This window comes from Mobula hypostoma, chromosome 9, assembly GCF_963921235.1.
Source record: "Mobula hypostoma chromosome 9, sMobHyp1.1, whole genome shotgun sequence".
NCBI classification, from domain to species: Eukaryota; Metazoa; Chordata; class Chondrichthyes; order Myliobatiformes; family Myliobatidae; genus Mobula; species Mobula hypostoma.
Window position 1 is genome coordinate 59,323,077 of NC_086105.1, and position 23,175 is coordinate 59,346,251.

The window sequence follows — 23,175 nt, forward strand, 5'->3', positions numbered from 1 at the left end:
TGTTACTAATTAGCTTTGCCTTGAACGTCTTCCATTAAAACACTTCATAGTTTTCAAGTTCAAGTTCAATTGTCATCCAAGCTGTTAAACGAAACAGCATTCCCCACCCGGGCCAAGGTGCCATACACAGTGCTTACTGACATACAAAGCACATGAGTTACGATCGCACATACAGTCACAAAAATAATAATAGCACATGTCCCTGGGTGGTATGGTCTGAAGACTGATGGTACATGGACATTGTCCTGGAGCCATGTTTCTGCAAGAACAAATACGCAGCAGTTCCTCTTCTCACACTGGTTCATCTGCAGATGAAAGGCAATCCAGCTCATCTTCCAGGAAGTGGACACTGGAGAGCAGACCAACGTGAAAGCCAGCCTGCAGAGGCCATCCTCTAACCCAGCAGGGATCAAATACATATTTAGACCAAACACAGATTTCCTGTGTTGATGATTAAGCTTTGTAATGCTGGGTGTTGTCTGCTTTCCACCAGCTAATTTAATAGTATGAATAAATAAAAATATTGGAATCACATTAGAAGAAGCAACGCACAAAATTAAAACTTACTTTGCATACAGTTCTTTTACAGTGGTGATCTGTTTGGTCAAAGTTTCTACCTCCTTCTCTTTTTCTTTCAGCTTGTTTTTTGCTCCTTCTAATCGAGCTTGCCACTTTTTACCTTCTTCCCACTTCACGATTTCCTCTCTGGAGGTCTGTATTGCAAGGGAAAGTACTGTAAATACAGCACATCATGGCAATCACCTTGCTATCAATCATCACTTAGATACGAGAAAATGAGACCATGGGTGGCCTCAGAAAAAAAAAGACATTCTGTCCCAGCTTTAGTTGTGGTAGCTTCAATTAACATAATAGAAGAGAGCCAGGCTGGACTAATGTCTCTGGAAAAAGACCAAAGTGTCACCATGCTTCCAGTGCCAACATAGCATGTCCACAACTTACTAACCCTAAAGGCTGACCTGTTTTGAAACACTCTAATAGGGCAAACGAAGATAGATGTTTCTACTTGTAGGGAGAATCAGAACTCGTGGTCCAAGACAAAACACAAGAGACTGCAGATGCTGAAATCCGGAGCAAAAACAAGATGTTGAAGGAACTAATAGGGCCAGACAGTATCTATGAAAGTAAGTTATCAGGCAATAATCACGAAAACAGTTACCAATAAATCTAGCAATAGAAGTACCCATACAACATTGAGATCGTTGAACTCAAAAAGGGATAATTTAGAGCAGATTATTTTCCCCATCACTTGCATCATTTTGCATTGCATTGGAAATGCAAATGGATGACAAAGTGTTGTAGGCCAAATTAAAAGGACATAAAAAAGTAAAAGATTGCACCTAATGGGAGAAGAGGAATAATGGAAGGAAACAAGGTGAACAAGCATCCAATTCTATTCAGAAAGAGACAGAAAGACAGGATTGACAGACGAGACAGAAAGCAAAAAAAAAGAGAAAGTCAGTCAAGAAATCATCAGGGATACTACCAATCTATGACAAAGCTGCAGTTTCAGCAGTTTTTTTTCCCCAGGAACACTAAATGGGTTCTTTAATTACCAGCCTGAGATGGCTGCAACAACATCCATTCTTATTCTTGGCACAAACCTGGGTGTTTCATTCCAATAAAATGGTAACTTTTTGGGTTCTGCCAAGGCTGACAGTGAAGCTATAATATCATTCAGCAACTTGCTGCAAATTAAAATCCCTGCTACTTCTCTTTCTTGGCATCACTTTTGGGCTTTACTTACCTGCCAATTACGGTGAATGTGCTGATCTCATGGTTAGACTTCCACAGAATCTGAACTATATCTGAAGTGATTGTGCAAATCTAATCCTATCTTCTGGGTAAATTGCTCATTCCAATTAACACAGCCATTAGGTGATAATTTTTTTTTGAAGTCAGTTTACAATACCTAGGTGCTATCCAGAGGAAGAAAGCATTTTTTGAACGAGTTTCTATTGTAATATCGAATAAATGAACAGTCTGAAACAGAAAGTTAATTTGATCAGTAGGAGCTGCAGTGGAAGCACATTATTTTTTGTTGATTGTGTTTAGAGTCTCCAGCTGAGAGATACTATGGCAACATGGCCCAAGACCATTGGTCCCTTAAAGGAGCCAATCAAATTATAATCCAATAAAAGCAGTTTGAACCTTACCTTTCCACAGTCATTGTAGATTTGTGTTGCAGGCAAAAAATATTTTTAAAAATGGGTAAAAGAAGAAAGTGGAAAATGTTACTTCAGAGGGATCTCAGCATTATTTTTGATTTTTATGTAGCATTTTTAAAATGAGACTATAAGATACAGAAACAGAGTTAGGCCATTCAACCCATCCAGTCTACTCTGCAATTCATGGGAGAATTAGCAAAAAAAAGTTGTAAAGTAATTGCTTGGTAATCAAATATTCGTGTTCAGGATTTGATACTTTCTGTTAAGTTTTTCTCTCCTTCACAACCTGCATTTTGTCTTTCAGTTCTCTCAACAGGAAATTTTATCCACTCTCTCATCTTCATACAACAGGTTGAAATGCACTATTTCAAAGCTACCAGGTTCATTTCTCGATTGTCCTGACCTACAATAATCACTCAAGCAATATTTCTATTATAGCATTTATCAAAAATTTCCCTTTGTCGGGAAACTAATTTGCAAAGATGACTGCACTTAAAAAAAACTCAATTACTCAAACAGTGAAGAGTTTTCTGATGTGCTGGAATCATAAAAAGTCCATTATAAACCATTTCAAAAAAATTTTAAAAACAAAAATAATGTAGAACTTTTTGCATTTTTATTTTTGATCAAGATGGTGATTTAATTTATTTGGAAAAGTAGAAACGGAATTACCTGATCTTTGGAAACAACTCTATGACATTTCTGAATAAAGGATAAAAACCATACATTTATCTTCTTTTAGCACAAAGTCTGCAAGGATGCGTTAGTATCAAATTATCACAATAAAGCAAGTTACATTTCAAAGTAAATTTGTTCTGCTTGAAATCCTATAAAATTGTATTTACTCTGTTAGAAACCAACTTGGATTATCAGGGTGGTAAACAAATCATTTACTTATTTTGCACTGTAACATCTAGCAACAGAGGAGCTGAGGGCAGTGTGGTCAGGGCCACTGAACTTAACCTGTTCTTTAACAGATTTGACATTGTAGCCCCTGCCCATCCCCCACATGAGTCATCTGTTGTCGGCCCCCAACCAACACATATTCCACTCTCCCCTCCTACCCCTCCTCACAGTCCCCCACCCTGCTCTCATGACTATACCCCTTCCCCACACGAAACCACCACAGTGGGCTTCACAGCTGAACAGGTGAGAAGACAGCTGAAACGTCTCAACCCAAGCAAGGCTGCAGGACCGGATGGTGTCAGTACCAGGGTGCTCAAAGCCTGTGCCCCTCAACTATGTGGAGTACTTCGCCGTGTATTCAACCTGAGCCTGAAGCTCCGGAGGGTTCCTATACTGTGGAAGATGTCCTGCCTCGTCCCTGTGCCGAAGACGCTGCACTCCAGTGGCCTCAATGAGTACAGACCGGTGGCATTGACCTCCCACATCATGAAGACCCGGAGAGACTTGTTCTGGAGCTGCTCCGGTCTATGGTCGGGCCACACTTGGATCCTCTCCAGTTCGCCTACCAGCCCCGACTAGGAGTTGAGGATGCCATTGTCTACCTGCTCAACCGTGTCTACGCCCACCTGGACAAGCCAGCGAGCACTGTGAGGGTCATGTTTTTTGACTTCTCCAGTGCGTTCAACACCATCCGCCCTGCTCTGCTGGGGGAGAAGCTGACAGCGATGCAGGTGGATGCTTCCCTGGTATCATGAATTTTTGATTACCTGACTGGCAGACCACAGTACGTGTGCTTGCAACACTGTGTGTCTGACAGAGTGATCAGCAGCACTGGGGTTCCACAGGGGACTGTCTTGTCTCCCTTTCTCTTCACCATTTACATTTCGGACTTCAACTACTGCACAGAGTCTTGTCATCTTCAGAAGTTTTTGGATGACTCTGCCATAGTTGGATGCATCAGCAAGGGACATGAGGCTGAGTGCAGGGCTACGGTAGGAAACTTTGTCACATGGTGTGAGCAGAATTATCTGCAGCTTAATGTGAAAAAGACTAAGGAGCTGGAGGTAGACCTGAGGAGAGCTAAGGTACTGGTGACCCCTGTTTCCATCCGGGGGTCAGTGTGGACATGCTGGAGGATTACAAATACCTGGGGATACGTATTGAGAATAAACTGGACTGGTCAAAGAACACTGAGGCTGTCTACAAGAAGGGTCAGAGCCGTCTCTATTTCCTGAGGAGACTGAGGTCCTTTAACATCTGCCGGACGATGCTGAGGATGTTCTACGAGTCTGTGGTGGCCAGTGCTATCATGTTTGCTGTTGTCTGCTGGGGCAGCAGGCTGAGGGTAGCAGACACCAACAGAATCAACAAACTCATTCGTAAGGCCAGTGATGTTGTGGGGATGGAACTGGACTCTCTCACGGTGGTGTCTGAAAAGAGGATGCTGTCTAAGTTGCATGCCATCTTGGTCAATGTCTCCCATCCACTACATAATGTACTGGGTGGGCACAGGAGTACATTCAGCCAGAGACTCATTCCACCGAGATGCAACACAGAGCGTCATAGGAAGTCATTCCTGCCTGTGGCCATCAAACTTTACAACTCCTCCCTTGGAGGGTCAGACACCCTGAGCCAATAGGCTGGTCCTGGACTTATTTCATAATTTACTGGCATAATTTACGTATTACTATTTAACTATTTATGGTTCTATTACTATTTATTTTTTATGGTGCCACTGTAACGAAAACCAATTTCCCCCGGGATCAATAAAGTATGACTATGACTATGACTATGATCTAGTGTTCTTTTTGGTGTTAAATGGGAGATCACAACACAAATCTGTGGCTATGGAACTATACCTTGTCTTCTTTTGAAACTTTTCTTTCAGTTTGCTCAGAAGTCACTTTCTTGTCCAGCTCATTCTCCAGTCTTTTAATCTTTCTCTGCAGCTCATCTATTATGGTCTGTTTATTGTCAGCCTCTGTCTTGGACTGAAATATAACAAGAAAGTTTGAAACTTGACAACATGACAAATCTTAATAATCCAGCCATCTTTCTACAAAAATATTTCTTCATTCACAATATGTACGTAGGGGCAATACAGAATAAAAAAAACATCATGCTTATCAATATTTTCTTGCTTTATCATGTTTGTCATTTTTATTATAAACAAGACAATGAAAACATTGTTTGAACAACTTGAGGCAAACAGGATTTGACACACAACTGTAATCAAATCTTGGAGAGACAACAGACTGCAGATGATGGACTCATGCTGGAAATGAGATTCATAGTCAAATCTTACTTCTCTTGTAGACTTCTTTGTCCAACTTATATAATATTAATATACTAACAAATATGGTATTGATTATCAATGAATATTCTTAGATGAGATACAAAGATGCTTTGCTGGAATGGAAAAAAGTTCTAAAGAACAAAAATTAGGACTAGTATTATCTTAAGTTTAGAAGAACCAGAGAAGTATGGATGTGAAGGAATCTCATTTAAAGCTAGAGCATGATATAACATTTAATGTACAAGGCATAGCATTGTTTAATGAATGTAGAAGATAAAACATAACATAACATATCACATAAAGAAGGTGGTTACAATGAATTGCAAAGAGGTTTTGATCAGTTAGGGAAATGGGCTGAGGAACAGCAAAAGTTTTTGAACTTAGATAAGCGTGAGGAGAGGCACTTTGGAGAATCAAATCAGGTTAGGACTTTAGCAGTGAATGCAGGGCACACCTGGGTGCTGTGGAACAGAGGAACCTTGGAGTAGGGTCACAAATAGACAGGGTAGTGAAAAACTTGTCTTCTTAGCATGTCAATCAGACATTGAGTTTTGAACTAGGGACGTTATATCGCAGTTATGCAAGTCACGCTGTATCCTTATTCTTTGGATCACAGGAGAATGTGAGGTGACTTCACAGAAGTTTATAAAATGATGATGGGTATGGATAAAGTGGGCAGTCATTTTTTTTTCTTCAGGATTGATGAGCCTGAAATTTGACAGCACTGATAAAAGATAAAAGGGGAGAGATTTAAAAGAGACTGAGAGGTAACTTCCTTACACAGAGGACAGCGAGTACTTAGAAGGAACTGTCAAAGGAAGTGGTCAAAGCGGGTACAACTACAACACTTAAGAGGCATTTAAATAGGTACATGGAGGGGAAGGGAGGGGTTTGTAGAATTATGGGCTGAACATGGGCAGTTGGGACTAACAAGTAGGATGCAGTGTTTGGCATGGACCAATTGGGCCTAAGGGCCTGTTCCTATGCTGTAATACTCTGTGACTATGACTCTACATAACATTCTTATAGGGCTATCTGAAATTAAGAAGACACAGGTCACAGTTTTAGGAATAAAGTCAACCACTTAGAATACCAATGAAGAAAAAAATACCTTTGGGATTGTCATCTGAAGAGATATGATTAGTAGATATGTTAATATTCGATTTGTAGTTGGTGTTGTGGACAGTGGGAAAGGTTGCCTAAGGCTAAAGATCAGATAGAACGTAAGGTGGAGTGTAGGCAGATGGAATTTAAACCAGTACAATATAATACACTTTGGGAAGGTCAGGTAGGGTTAAGACACATACAGTAAGTGGTAAGGAACTAAGGAATATTGATGAACAAGGTGACCTTAGTGTTCAAATCCATAGTTCTTAAAGAATGGCACACAGATAGGTAGGTTTATTTTTTAAAAAAGTGTAGAGAATGTTTGCCTTAATAGTTAGAGGCAACAAATATCAAAGTTAGGATTTTTGTTGGGATTTCACACAACACTGATTAGACCACTTGAATACTGCATGCAGTTCTGCCCCCTGCACTATAGGATGTGGCTGTGTTGGAAAGAGTGCAGAGGAGATTCACCAGGATGATGCCTCGATCTGAGGACTTAAGCTATGGGGAGAGATTGGATAGACTGGGCTTGTTTTCCCTGGAATAAAGGAGACTGAGGGGTGATATTCTCTAGAGAAATATACAATTATAAGAGACATAGACAGGGTAGTTAGTCAGAGTATTTTCCCCACAGTTGGGTTATCAAATATCAGAGGACACAAGTTTAAGTTGAGAGGAAGAAATCTACAGGACATTTGAGAGAAATTTTCTTTCTCTCCCCCAAACCCAAACCCACAGTGGTTGCCATCCAGAACTTGCTGCCACAGGAGGTGGCAGAGTTAGATACGATTATTATAACCATATAACCCAATTATGTTTAAGATATTGTACATTTTGCAATTATCAGCCTATATATAAAAAAATTAAGGAAGATATAACAAGATGGAACCCAAATTCTTTTCACAGGATTGAATCTATTAAAATGAATATACTGCCCAAACTAGTTTATCTCTTTCAGACCCTACCAATAGAGATTAACCAAAATCAATTCAATGAATGGAACGAGATGCTATCAAGATATATATGGCAAGGTAAAAGGCTTAGGGTTCATCTCAAAACTTTGCAATTAGCCAAGGAAAAGGAGGGGGGGGATGGGGCCTATTTTTTCTTAGAGATTATTATTTTGCAATGTAACCAAGGCAAGTACATGTCTGGTAGAGCTATTTAAAAAAGCATATAATTCAGACAATGGTAGTAGAATCATTTCAAGCGTGTATAAGGGTTTGTCAAATCTTAAAACACATTTGACTTCATACATTAAAACAAAATGGGAGAAGGAAGGAGGGATAATAATATCTGAGGAAGAACGGACAATAATATGGAGGTATCAATGGAAGTGTACCAGTTCACAGAAATGGAGGGAGTTCCGGTGGAAAAGCTTGATAAGGTATTTTATTACACCCTCTCAGAGATCCCATTATGATAGTAACCTCCCTGTTTGCTGGAGAAATTTTGGGAATGCCCCGTTATCAAAGACTATTGGAGTGGGATACATAATGCCCTACAAGACATCTTTAAATGTGAAATACCCTTAGAGAGTAAGACCATATATTTTGGGTATATACCTCAAGAATGGTTGAAAAGAGATAAATATTTAATGAATATACTGCTGGTGGCTGGTAAAAAAGACCCTTACCGGGAAATAGTTATCACAGGAGAGCCCAACTTTAAATATATGGATGGAAATTACAATGGATATTTACAAAATGAAGATAACAGCATCTGTTAATCATAAGTTGGAACAATTTGATTCAAACTGGGAAAAATGGTTTAACTACATAACACCTCATAGGCCTGATTTTATTCTCACAAGTCAATGAATATGTTGTTAAAAAAAATCACTCCCTACTTTGTACATAGTTTTCTTCTTTCGATTGTTCTTTCTTTCCTCTCCTTTCTATAAGTGTATACCTCAGATAAATATTATGTGGAGATTTATGCCAAATACGATTATATGATATATATGTACAGTATCTGAAATACATCTTATGGAAATGTTTGTTTGATGATGAACTTCAATAAAAATTACAAAAAAAAGATACTGTACATTTAGACATCTAAGGTGGGGAAATTGGATTAGGGTAGATGAGGATGTGGCTGAAACACCCATTTCTGTGCTGTAGAATTCTATGACATTTGCAGTGTGTTTGCAAGGCTTCCAAACATGCTTTGTAGCCTATAAGTATTTGTAGTATAGTCACTGTCATAAAACAGGAAACTTAGCATCCAATTTGCATACAAATTGCATTCGAAATTACCTGCTTCACGATACTGGCTTTGGACATCACGGATTCTTTGTTTCTTTGAAATACTATCACAAGATTGTAAGACATAGGAGCAGAATTAAGCCATTTGGTCCATCAAATCTGCTCCACCTTTCCATCCTGGCTGATTTATTATTCCTCTCAATCCCATTCTCCTGAACTTCTCCCCGTAATCTTTGATGTCCTGATAAATCAAGAACCTATGAACCTCCGTTTTAAATGATTTGGTCTCCCCAGCTATCTGTGATAATGAGTTCTACATATTCACCATGCACTGGCTAAAGAAATTCCTCCTCATCTTAATATAGAAAAACCTACAGCCCATGATGCTGTGCTGACCATATACTTTAGAAATTACCTTGGGTTACCCACAGCTCTCTATCTTTCTAAGCTCCATCTACCTATCCAAGCACCCTCTTAAGAGAGTCTATTGTATCTTGTTTATCTCTGTAATGGGATCTGATACAGCCAGTTGAAGGAGCAGAGAAGGTCTCCCTCAGTTTAATGTTTGATCTGGAATACATCACTCTCAGAGAAGCAGTAATAATACTGCAAGGCATTGGAAAGACAGTCTAGATTTTGGTGCTCAGTTCCCTGGAGTAGGATTTGAACCCCCAACCTTTAGTTTATGGTTGAAGGATCCTGGCTGTTTATTCCCCTCCATAGATGCTGCCTGACCTGTTGAGTTTCTTCAACATTTTATGTGTGTTGCTCAAGATTTCCAGCATCTACAGAATCTTGTGTTTATGTTTGGATTTTGAAATAGAGCATTTAGAAGATGAACCACAGTTAATCGGAGCTCAGAAACATACTAAAGTTTGCACCTGGATGCTGCTGGATAGCCGGTTAATCTTTTTCCTCAGTTCCTCATTCTCTTTCTCCAACTCTGCTTTTTCCGTTTGCAGCTTGTTCAGAGCTCGTTGCTTTTTGTGAAGCTCTCCGTTTAAAGAATCTATTTCAGCCGCTGTAGCTGCCTCCTTATTTTTGCATGATTTCACGTTCTCTTTGGTTGCTGCAAGTTGTTCAGTTAGTTCTTCTACACGAACCTAGAAATGGTATAAAGCACCAGTCAGTAATTTAAGTTGAAGGTAAGTCAGTTGGGGGCAGCCAAACCAATATGCAGCTGGAAACAAAAGCATTGACAGCATTTGGTAAATTGGTTTATTATTGTCACAGAGGTCCAGTGAAAAGCATGGCATCCATACAAATCATTTCATTACATCAATGCATTGAGGTAGTACCAGGGAAAGCAATCAGGTGCCACAGTAGTGTAGCGGTTAGCGTGACACTATTACAGCTCAGGGCATTGGAGTTCAATTCTGGGACTGTCTGAGAAGTTTGTATGTTCTCCCCCTGACTGCGTGGGTTTCCCCTGGGTGCTCCGGTTTCTTTCCACAGTCCAAAGACGTACTGGTTAATTGGTCATTATAAATTGTCCTGTGATTAGGCTAAGGTTAAATAGGTGGATTGCTGGACGGTGGGACTTGAAAGGCCAGAAAGACTTGTTCTGCACCCTATCTCCAATTAAAATAAATAACAGAATACAAAATAAAGTGTTACAGGTACAGAGAAAGTGCAGGCAGACAACAAAGTGCATAGCAAAGTAGACTGTGAGGTCAAGAGTCCATCTTATCATACTAGGGGACCAGTCAATAACTTTATTACTGTGGGGTAGCAGCAGCCCTCGGGCCTTATGGTACATGCTCTCAGGATTTTGTATCTTCCACCAAGGGAGAAGAGAGAATGCCTGGGGTGGAGACTGGGGTCCTTCATTATGCTGGCTACTTTACTGAGGCAGCGAGGTCTGGTCAGAGTCTATGGAGCGGAGGCTATTTTCCATGATGTGCTGAGCTTTATTCATAACTCTCTACAGTTTTTGCGGTCTTGGGCAGAGCAATTGCCTTAACAAGCTGTGATGCATTCGGATAGGATGTTTTCTATGGTGCATTGAAAAAAATTGATGTGGACCAAAAGGGACATGCCAAACTTCTTCAGCCTCTTGAATAAGTTGTGGCATTGGTGAGCTTTCTTGGCTGTGGCACCTCCGTGATTGGACCACGATAGGCTATTGGTGATGTTCACTCTTAGGAACATAAAGCTCTCAACCTCAACACTGTCGATGTCGACAGGAGTAGGTGCACTGCCCCACCCCTCTTTTTGAAGTCAATGACCAGCTCTTTTGTTTTGCTGACATTGAGGGAAAGTGTGTTGTGTCAGAGATATTCTTGTACACAATCTAACAAATGTGGAAATAGTCAATATCTGCAAATTACTATTTGAGGGTGGACTTCATCAGAAGAAATAAGTGATGAACTGCACTTAGTAGTGAACAAGTTAAAATAGAAAAGGAAGAATACTTATGCACCCTAGAAGAGAAAAGCTATAGTCTGTATTTGAGTGGAAAGGAGGAGGTGGCTAAGTGCAAGAGATGTCAAAATGAGATTATAAGAAATAAAATTGGAGAAACCGAAATGGCGAACTGAGAGAGAGAGGCAGTAATGGGTAAAATATTATACAAAACTCACATTCAATGTTAGCAAGACCAAGAAACTTATTTGGACTTCAGAAGGGGAGGTTGGGAGAACACGCATCTTGGAGATTCTATCCTGGGCCCAACACATTGTTGCAATCATTAAACAAAAGATGCCACCGGCTCTAATTCATTACGAGTTTGAGATTTCATATATCAAAGATTTTCACAAATTTCTATATACCATACGTACAGTAGAGAGCACCCTGAATGGTTGCACCACAGTCTAGTATGAAGGCCCCAGAAGCCGGGATGGCAAGAGGACGCTCAGGGTTTAGACACAATCAACATTGGCACAACCTTCTCACCATCAAGGCAGTTTTAAGAGGCAGTGACTCAAGAAGATCAAAGTTCTAAGTAAAATTATCAAAGTACATATATGTCACCATATACAATCCTGAGATTCATTTTCTTGCAGACATGTTCAATGAATCCAATAACCATAAAAGAGTTAGTGAAAGACTAACAGTGACAAGTGTACAAAAGATAAACTATGCAAATACAAAAGAAAAAAAAGGAAATAATAATAATAACAACAACAAATAAGCAATAAATATTGAGAACATGGGATAAAAAGTCTTTGAAAGTGAGTCCATCGGTTGGGGGAACAGTTCAGTAATGGGGCAAGTGAAGTCGAGTGAGGTTTATCCCCTCTGGTTGTAGGACCTGATGGTTGAGAGGTAATAGCTGCTCCTGAACCTGGTGGTGTGAGTACTGAGGTTCCTGTACCTTCATCTCGATGGCAAAAATGAGAAGAAAGCATGACCTGGGTGGTGAGAGTCCCTGATGATGGATGCTGCTTTCCTGCAACAATGCTCCATGTAGATGTGCTCAATGCTGGGGAGGGCTTTACCAGTGATGGACTGCGCCATATCCACTACTTTTGGTATGATTTTCCATTCAAGGTCATGAAGGACTCTTATCATCTATGACATACCCACTTTCTCTTTACCACCACTGGGTTGAGATACCAAAACTGATAGCCAAGACCCAAACTGAACTATTCAGAAACAGTGTCATCCTCTCTGCCATCAGATTTCTGAATGGTCTATGAATGCATGTTTGTACTTTCTTTTTGCACCAATTATTTATTGTTGTAATTTATAATAATTTTATATCTTTGCTCCGTACTGCTGCAAAGCAACAAATTTCATGACATACAAGTCAGTGATTCTGAATTCATGGCACAAAAACAGATCAACGGGTCCTCAACAAAGGAACCCCCAAGGCGATGTCCTGAACCCCCTCCTCTACTCCTTATACACCCATGACTGTATTGCCACACATGGCTCCAATATGCTAATCTAATTTGCAGATGACAAAACATTGATAGGCCTTATTTCCAACAATGATGAGTCAGCCTACAGAGGCGAAGTCAAAGCCCTGACACAGTGGTCCCAAGAAAACAACCTCTCCTTCAGTCAAAAAAATGAAGAAGTTGATCGTGGATTACAGGAGGAACGGACACAGACTAGCCCCTATTGACATCAATGGGACTACAGTTGAGAGGGTGAGTAATTTCGAGTTCCACGGTATACACATCATTGGAGATCTCACCTGGACTGTATATACCAGCTTTGTGTTTTAAAAAAAAGAGCACAACAGTGCCTCTTTTACCTCAGACTGCTGAAGAAGTTTGGTATTAATCTCCAAATCCTCAGGACCTTTTCCAGGGGCACTATTGATTTGAATTGACTTGACTCAATTTCTTACATCCTTCACATACATGAGGAGTAAAAATCTTTATGTTATATCTCCATCTAAATGTGCAATCATAGTAATTTATAATAATTTTAATAAATAGAACAGTCAATGTAGTATAGAGCACACTCAAATCAACGTGAGTTCATCAGTCTGTTGGCCTGGTGGAAGAAGCTGTCCCGGAGCCTGTTGGTTCTGGCTTTTATGCTGCGGTACCACTTCCCGGATGGTAGCAGCTGGTTGGGATGGCTTGGGTCCCCAATGATCCTACAGGCCCTTTTTACACACCTGTCCTTGTAAATGTCCTGAAGCATGGGAAGTTCACAACTACAGATGCGCTGGTCCGTCTGCACCACTCTCTGCAGAGTACTGTGATTAAGGGAGGTACAGTTCCCATACCAGGCAGTGATGCAGCCAATAAGGATGCTCTCAATTGTGCCCCTGTAGAAAGTTCTTAGGATTTGGGGGCCCATACCAAACTTCCTCAACCATCCAAGGTGAAGTAGGCACTGTTGTGCCTTTTTCACCACACGGCTGGTGTGTACAGACCACGTGAGGTCCTCGGTGATGTGGATGCCAAGGAAACTTGAAGCTATTTACCCTTTCAACCCAGATCCATTGGTGTCAATAGGGGTTAGTCCGTCTCCATTCCTCCTGTAATCCACAACCAGCTCCTTTGTTTTTGTGACATTGAGGGAAAGGTTGTTTTCTTGACACCACTGTGTCAGAGAGATGACTTCTTCCCTGTAGGCCATCTATTTTTTTGAAGTAAGGCCAATCAATGTAGTGTCATTGGCAAATTTAATTAGCAGATTGGAGCTGTGGATGGCGATACAGTCATGGGTATACAGAGAGTAAAGGAGGGGACTCAGTACGCAGCCCTGAGGGGCTTCTGTATTGAGAGTCAGAGGGTTGGAGGTGAGGGAGCCCATTCTTACAACCTGCTGGCGATCTGAAAGAAGTCCAAGATCCAGCTGCACAAGGCCGAGGTCTCTGAGCTTCTTGTCGAGCCTGGATGGAACTATGGTGTTGAATGCTGAACTGTAGTCCAAGAACAGCATTCTCACATAAGCATCCTTCTTCTCCAGATGTGTAAGGATGGTATGCAGAGCAGTGGCTATTGCATCATCTGTCGATCGGTTGTGTCAGTAGGCGAATTGTAGGGGCTCCAGTCTGGGTGGTAGCAGGCTACAGATGTAATCCATGACCAGCCTCTCAAAGCACTTGCTTAGTATTGAGCTGAGTGTGACAGGACGCCAGTCATTCAGGCATGTTACCTTGATCTTTTTTGGTACAGGGACAGTGGTGGATAATTTGAAGCAGGAGGGCACTCTGCCCTGGGAGAGAGAGAGAGATTAAAAATGTCTGTAAACACACCTGCCAGTTGTGCTGCGCACATCTCAAGTACTCGCTCTGGGATGCCATCTGGTCCAGCAGCCTTGCAACTGTCCACTTGTTGGAAACATCTGTATACCTCAACCTCAGAGATGACCAGGTTGCAGGTTGTAGCAGTGACTTTCGTAGCGACATCGAACCGAGCATAAAAGCGATTGATCTCATCTGGGAGGGAGGCCGTGATGTTGGTGGCACCACAACATTTGGTTTTGAAGTCTGTGATGGTATGCAGCCCTCGCCACAAGTCATGTGTGCTATTCATTGTGAATCTTGACTCAATCTTCTCCCTATATTGTTGTTTCGCAGTCGTGATAGCTTTGCGCAGATTATAGTTGCTTTTCTTGAGCTCTAGTTGATCTCCAGTGAGGTAAGCTCGATGTCGCACTGTAAATGCTGCTTGCACAGAACTATTCATCCAGGGTTTCTGGTTCGGGAAGACCCTGACCGACTTCTGGGGGACAACGTTGTTGATGCACTTCTGGATGAAGCACGTGACTCCATCAGTGAACTTGGAGATATCTTTACCATGGAAGACATTCCAGTCGACGTCATCGAAGCAGTCCTGCAGCATGGAGGCCGATTGGTTGGACCAACAGTGGATGGTTTTAACTATGGCCACCTCTTGATTCAGCTCCTGTTTGAGAGCATCCTGACTGGCTGTGTCACTGCCTGGTACGGAACTGTACTTCCCTCAATCACAGAACTCTGCAGAGAGTGGTGCGGACAGCCCAGCGCATCTGTCGATGTGAACTTTCCTCTATTCAGGTCATTTACTGGAGCGGGTAGTAAAAAGGGACCGGAGGATCAGCGGAGACTCCAGCACCACAACCACAAACTGTTTCAGCTGCTTCTGTCTGGCAAACAGTACCACAGCATTAAGGCCAGGATCAACTGGCTATGGGACAGCTTCTTTCACCAGCCCAGCAAATTTATCAATACACATTGATCTGATTGCATATCTGACTGTACATACATGGATACAAAACAATTATGTATACAATTTTAGTGTTTGGGCAATATCCTCCTACAATTCCCTTTCCTTATTGTTTGCACATAGCGACGGAGACACAACATAAAGATTTTTACCTCCCTCATGTTGTGAGATAGCTGTAAGAGATAAAATTCTAAATTCTAGGTCAGTCCAAATTACTGTTGTCCCTTCTTGCACCTCCTACTCTACCCTTATCCAACCCCACAGAACTAACTTTAAGGAAGCATTTACCCACCTTCTCTCAAGGTGATCTATTTTTTTTACCTCAACAATACCTTGTGATTGCAAGCTATAAAGATCTTAGTACCTGCTTGGTTAAAGGGTATTCTTCTGAAATTTCCTTCCTTATATTTTTTGAGACATTCTTACATCTGAAATCTCTAAATTTGCCCCCCCATCCTCCCTCCTTGAGAAAAATATTTTCTCTATCAGTCCAAATGAGTTCTACTGACCTGCAAGTTAATTTCGCAGATAATTTATTGATTTAGATTCGTGTAGACATGTCAAAATGGAAGCAGGAAAACTGGTCCAAAAGATCAGTCCCTAGGACCACAAACGCCTAGAAGATAAAGGCAGGTCTATGTTACGGTCCACAGTGACTCCAATCTATGCACAGACCATTCTCTCCTTCTCTTCACTGCCTGCTGGCTAGATCAGGAATATTATGAGTGAGGGTAAACTGAATGTTTCACTTGTGCTTGCGCAGATTTTTACTTACTCCAAAAAGGCAACCTATTTGTACCAGACACTCTTGCAGCCTTCTTATTCAATGTCTGGGCTACTGGCCGTCTTGATTGGGAAATGGCTATACAAGCAAACAAAGGTTTTATGTTCTAAGCAAACACAAAAATCTAAACACTTGCAAGTTAGAACAGGTTTATTGCTGCAGCTTGAGGAAAAAAAGACAAAATGAAAAGGGTATACAGATTAACATGATGAATAGAGATCTTGGCATTATTTATCAGTGGCTTACCCTCAGTTCTTTAGTATGCTTGTCAACAATCTGCTGAACATTAAGCTGTCCCTCTTTTTGTGAGGCCTGGTAAATAATTTGTTGTTCTGCATGAGAGGTCATTTCAGCTCGAAGGTCCAACAGTGCCTTGCTCAGAGCCTGTAAGGTAGAGAACGGAAATAAAAAAAAATTACTAGATGCCTTTAAAGTCTAAATTCTATAACTCCCTCATACAAAGGCAGCGGCAGTGGCAAGTCAAATTGTGACAGGTTCTGGCTGGAAAAGATTTCCACAATTATTAACAACTAACTTCCTTTAAAAAAACAGTAGCATTCATCGTTAACGACCCCCCTCCCCATCACCCAAGACATGCCCTGTTCTCATTGCTACCATCAGAGAGGAGGTACAAGAGCCTGATGACAACATTCAATGTTTTAGGAACTGCTTCTTCCCCTCCGTTAACAGATTTCTGTATGGTCAATGAACCCACTGACATTACCTCAATATTTTTTTCCTTATTGTAATTTATATTAAAATGTTTCTTATTATAATTTATAGTTTTTAAAACTATCATGTATTGCAATGTACTGCTAGCACAAAACAAGTTTCTTGATGTATGCCAGTGATACTAAACCTGATTCTGAACTTGTAAATCAGTAATTATTCAACAGTACAAAATAATTTGGTGCCTAGTACATTTTAAGCTGCATATTTGTGATTGTTCTCCATAGTAATAGCAGATGTTTAATATAGTCCGTCCAGTGTAAGCAGATGTGTGCGATAAGGGAAAATTACAAGAGTGGTTGACAGCGCAAGGCAGAGAAAGAAATGACATCAATTTGGCCTATTTTTAGGATTGGGGTTTGATTCCCATCACTCTAAAGAGTTTCAACCTTCTCCCTATGACTGCCTGGGTTTCCTCTGGATGCTCTGGTTTTTTCCTCCCATATTCTAAAGACGTGGGTTAGGATTAGTGAATTGTGGGCATACTACGTTGGTGCTGAAAGCTTGGTGACACTTGCAGACTGCTCCAGCATATTCCCCGATGCAAACGATGCATTTCACTGTATGTTTTGATGTTTCAATGTACATGTGACAAATGAAACTAATCTTCATCTTTTTCATTGGAATTTCACCCCATAGCAAAGCAGTTTGTTAAAGCACGAGAGATTCTATAGATGCTACTGTCAACCAGGTAACACAATAATAAAATGCAGGCAATCAAAACTAAGCCAATACTTTGCTCATCCATATTTTCTAACACCTACCTTTTGCTGTTTCTCTTTCAAGGCAAGTTGACCTTTTAGCCTTTCCACTAAGTTCTTCATAGTGGTGGTGGGTGCTCTCGTATTAGCCTGTTTCTGGGCTTCCAGCTCAGTTTGCAAGTACTGCACCTCCTTTGCCATCTCCAAATTGCTGCTCCTTAGTTCACTGGCTTCATTGTGGAGCTCCTTCAGCTCAGCAGCATGCTTCTCTTCAAGTCTTGAAATAAGACATTAAAATAATCTTTGATAGTCCAGTATTTGACTACACTCCAAATACAAGAGAGTCTGTAGTTGCTGGAAATCTGATTGCACTCTATTTAGAAAGCCTCCGTCATCAGATTCCCGAATAGTCCATGAACCCGTTAACATTACATAGTTATTCTTTTTTAATTGAATTATTGATTTTTTTGTATTGTACTGCTGCCGCAAAACAACAAGTTTCATGTAATCTAAGTCTGTGATAATAAATCTGATTCTGATTCCAGACTGTGGCACGTGAAGAGATTACCGTGTGAATATAGGAAATAATCAATATGCACTTCGAGCCAAGTATTAGAGGGCGAAGACAGGAGTATGGGTTTGAGATGGAAAATAAATCAGCCATGATTGAATGGTGGAGTAGACTCGATAGGCCAAATGGCTTAATTCTGTTTATATGCTATGTCTGCAAACTATAAAATGGCAAAAGTACACCAAGAACTTGCCTTGCTTTCTCAGTCTCGCTTTCCCTCATTTTCAACTCTGTAATATCCTTCTGTTTCTCTAGTTCAGTGGTTGCTGCTTTCAATTTGTCCACCAGTGTCGACAGTGAGTGGTCCTGCTCGGCCACTGTGTGTTCCAGTTCTGCCAGGCGGACTAGATGTTTGGATGTCACAACAGGGAGGGCCGGTTTCTTCATCAGCTCCTGTTTCAACAACATGTTATTGCTTCAGTACTTACAGGCCCAAATCTCCATGCTCCACTGTTTCCAGGGTGCCTATCCAAAATGGTATATATACTTCCCTCCAAAACTAATGGCTGCCTGAATTAGCAATGCTTTTGCTTTGTGTTGCAATATCTGAGATCTCAACATTCCTTTTCCGCTTAGAATTAGGGTATTTTCATCAATTAGATTAATCACTGGTGTGGTCAGATAGTTTTGCACTTCAAGTTCTTCCAATGTCAAGTTTCAGAGTTTCAGAGATGTCGCTACATACTGTATCATTACATAAAACATTACTGGACAGCATAGGCCCTTCGGCCCATGATGTTGTGTCGACCTTTTAATCTACTCCAAGGTCAATCTAACCCTTCTCTCCTGTATTATCCTCCATGTGCCTATCTCAGAGTTTCTTAAATGTCCCTCATGTTCTTGCATTTGCCACCAGCACTAGTAAAGCATTCCACGCATTTAACAACCTTCTAATTGTTCCTGATCAGAAGAGGAATGATCATAGAGGGACAGTTGCTGAGGACAACCTTCAGCATCCACAAGTTGAGGCTGCCATTTCAACCTCTGTAACGATTCACCACAAACAGCACAAGGTATATATTTATAGCTTAAATAAGCTAGTTTTTCATCATCTCTCTGAATGCTTTGTGTTGGATTTGGTGTCAAAATTTCTTTTTGTGACGCTCCCATGAAGCACCAGGGCATGATTTACTATTTTAAAAGTGTCACATCAATATAATTATTGTTAATTCTGTTTGTTTTTTATTTTAAGAAAAGCTCATTAATTCTCAGCAGAATGAACCATAAAACTAAATTAGCCTCACAATGAAAATACATTAATTTGTTTTTAAATAAAGAAACAACAGGTAACAAAATTATTGATTGATTTTTAACTTAAGGTTCTCAAATAATTAAAGTTTGAACAATTAACAATAAGCTTTAGAATATTTACTGCTGACATTCTTTTCATATCCAGAGAACTTCATTATCAAATGATATTATTCACTCATTTCCTTTTGGTTGCCAAAGAAATCTAGACAATATCTCATTAAGTCACTGACAAAATGAAATGAAATGAGCAAGTAAAAAAAAACTAACCACTGCAGCTTCTTTAAATTTATTTAAGGATGCATCTGCATATGAATCCAATTTAAGATGCAAAGCTTTAAGATCTTCTTCATGTTTCTTTGCAATTTCTTCTTGGTCCTGTTAAATATAAAATAAAAATATAAGTGTTGGATTCTTGATTGATTTCTAACCCAAGGCTCTCAAGTAATTAAAGTTTGAACAATCAAGACCGAGTTTTTGAAATAAAGTGCTTCCTGACATTCCTTTCATATCTATCAGGGAATTTTACATCAAATATTATTCACCCATTTCCTTTTTCTTTGCCAAAGAAATCCAGACAATATACCATTCTCTCCCCACCACAGTTCAGAGAACAGTGCAGCCCAGTAGAGCACAGGCCCTGTGGACTAAGACGTTGAGTCAAATTAATTAACCTAGCAATGAAATGCCTAAAACTAATTACTTCTGTCTACACAATGTCCATATCCCTCCATTCTCTTTACACTGTGGTTATCTAACAGCCTCTGAAACACTTTCATTGTATTTGCCTCCACCAGCCCTCCTGGCAGTACATTCCATACACCTAGCACTCTGTGTAAAAATAGAACTTGCTCCACGCATCTCCTTTGAACTTTACACCTCGCATCTTAAATATACACCCTCTCATATTAACCCTGGGAAAAAAGATACTGGCTGCCTCTTTGTGCCTCTCATAATTTTATAAACTTCTATCTGGTCTTTCCCCCAGCCTCCAATGATTGAATCAACTTCTCAAACCATTTGAATCAAGTTCTGCCTCAAATATTTACCTCCCTTTCCCTTAAAAAAGATGCCATAATCTTTTTTATTTTCTCTCAGTTAGAATGTATTCTGTGATCTGCCTAAAGAAAGTATTATTAATGATGAGTATTTCAAAATTAATGGCTTTTTCTCACTATCTCACAACCAAAGGAGATTGCCTTCCTTCTTCATTCATATCTAGTATGTCAATGTCATTGGCAAGATTAACATTTATCCCTAACTGTCTTTGGGAAGATGGCAATTTGTTACCTTCCTGAATCACTGTGGTGTACAAGCGGACACGAGGACATTAACCTATGGGGAGAGACTAAGTTCGCCTGGGACTGTACTCGATAGAATTCAGAAGAATGAGAAGGGATTTTATAGAAACCTATAAAATTATAAAATATAGAAAGAGGCAGGAAAGCTGTTTCCTCTGGAGAGAGCTGACAGAGAAGACTGAAGCCCAAAGGTCAATCGGAAGTGTTGATGATGAAGCCTGAGGGCTGAAGGCCCAGAGGTCTGTCCTGGGATTGGACAACTGTCTGTGTAAGTGAGAGTGGTTGGGTGGGAGGAAAGGTGATTGTTTTGCTGTTGTTGTCTTGTTGCCTGTTGCATTCTGTTAAACAACGTGGACATACTATATTGGCACCGAAGTGTATGGCAACACCTTCGGGCTGCCCCCCCAGCACATTCTTGGGTCGTGTTGGTTGTTAATGCAAGCAGCATATTTCACTGTATGTTTTACGTATATGTGATAAATAAATGAATCTGAATCTGAAGTGAGATGAGAATTAGGATACACGGCCTCGAGATTTGGGGCAATAGATTTAGATCGCGATGATGAGAGACGGCATTTCCCAGACAGTACTGAATCTCTGGAATAGTCTGACCAGAGAAGCAGTAGAGGCTCTCTTATTAAATATATGTAAGATGCAGATAGATAGATTTTTGCATAGCAGGGGAATTGAGGGTAATTGGAGCGAAGTCCACAGCCAGATTCTTCACGTGCTTATTGAATGGTAGAGCAGGCTTGATAGGCCAGATGGCCAACTCCTGTTTCTATTTCTTATGTTCTTATGCATGTTGAAAGTACTCCCACAATACTGGTATGTCAGGAGGTTAGTATTTCCCCAAATAATAATAACAACAACTACTATACAAATGCAAACTCCATCTTGCACTACCAAAGTAAATTCACTAACCTGATGAGCTCTTGTCAACAACCGCTGGTACTTTTGTAGGACTTCTTCCTTCTGATCTAATCTGGCCTGCAGGTTTCTGATAGTCTGATGAGCAACCTTCAGGGCCTTTCTGCTTTCCTCCTCATGCTCCGTCTTCGCGCTGAGATCAGCGATCACCTTCTCTCGATCAGCTGTGGCAGGGAGGCGTAGTCGCAACTCATTTATAACTTTGTCCCTGGACAGCACGTTCTGTTCAGCCTTCCACAGTGCTGCTTCCTTCTCTTTAAGTTTCTATGAAGATAAACATGTGTCTGTGATTTCAAAATCCATTGAACATAATACTACTTAAGATCTGTTAAACAAAGTACAGAATTTCTTCCAGAAATACATTCTAACAGAATTTGATTCGAGCAGAACATCAATGATGAATAAATTTCATAATTTTTATAGGTTGCAGACCTATTTTAAAATAGCCAAAGTTAAAAAGTCAAAGTAAAGTTTATTACCAAAAGTACGTACGTGTGTGTACACACACACACACACACACACACACACACACACACACATCATCTTATACTACCTTGAGATTAATTTTCTTGCAGGTATTTACAGAAAAATAAAGAAATAATGCAATTTATGAAAAACTATACAAAAACAAAAGCAACACACACAAAATTGCTGGAGGAACTCAGCAGGTCAGGCAACAGGAGTAAAGAGTTGCCGTTTCGGGCCAAGGTCCTTCACCAGGACTTGACCTGCTGAGTTTCTGCAGCATTTTGTGTGCGCTACCCTGGATTTCCAGCATCTGTAGAATCTCATGTTTACACATAAACAAAGACTGATAAAAAAAACAAATGCAGAAAAGACAAACTGCAAATAAAAAACATTCTGAAAACATTAGTTGTAAAGTCCTTGAAAATGAATCTGTAGGTTGCAGAATCAGCTCAGAGTTAGAAACAGAAATATAGAAAATCTACAGCACAATACAGGCCATTCGGCCCACAATGCTGTGCCGAACATGTACTTACTGTAGAAATTACCTAGGGTTACCCATAGCCCTCTATTTTTCTAAGCTCCATGTACCAAAGCTGTGATAAGAGAAGTTATCTGCATAACACTATTTTACAATTATACTGATTTATTCAGTTTCTTCTATTACTTGAATTCTAATCCATTTTGTAATTTAGTTTGTTTTGTCTATTCCTTCCTATCCTATTTTAAACTGAACTGATGCATGTAATATACAGGTGCATCAAGTCTGTCAGAACTTCTGTGGAAGTGGGAGGGAAGGCCAAGATTTGGTATACAAAGTACATCGTCTACGTGAAGCTAGACAGATGGCAGTTCATTAACAATTTACACTTCTCACACGGAAATACTGCAGAATGAATTTGCCAAAAAACAAGTGATAATGTTAAAGTTGATCTATAAGTATTTTACTCTCATTGTGCTTATTTTTTGGTCAACTGTTGGTTTCATTATCACCCATATACACCTTCCCCTAAATCATCACTTCAGACATCCTGAGATTGACCACTCTAAATAATATTTTTTTAGGGCCAAGCAAGCATGGTAGCTTAGCGGTTAGCACATTGCTTTACCGTGCCAGCAATTGG

The 23,175-nt window shown here is 40.3% G+C and overlaps 1 protein-coding gene across 6 annotated transcripts in view; it reads right to left on the reverse strand.

Moving 5' to 3' along the window:
• cep290 (centrosomal protein 290) overlaps positions 1-23,175 on the reverse strand; it is a 164,900-nt gene that overhangs the window by 42,461 nt on the left and 99,264 nt on the right. For all 6 annotated transcript variants that reach the window (XM_063058359.1, XM_063058357.1, XM_063058358.1 and 3 more), the window contains 8 exons: positions 21,581-21,850; positions 19,626-19,733; positions 18,301-18,500; positions 17,600-17,813; positions 16,353-16,490; positions 9,587-9,808; positions 4,952-5,083; positions 568-713 (listed from right to left, as the gene is read on the reverse strand). In XM_063058359.1, the coding sequence (XP_062914429.1) occupies positions 568-713; positions 4,952-5,083; positions 9,587-9,808; positions 16,353-16,490; positions 17,600-17,813; positions 18,301-18,500; positions 19,626-19,733; positions 21,581-21,850 (1,430 nt within the window). The remainder of the gene's footprint in view (positions 1-567; positions 714-4,951; positions 5,084-9,586; positions 9,809-16,352; positions 16,491-17,599; positions 17,814-18,300; positions 18,501-19,625; positions 19,734-21,580; positions 21,851-23,175) is intronic.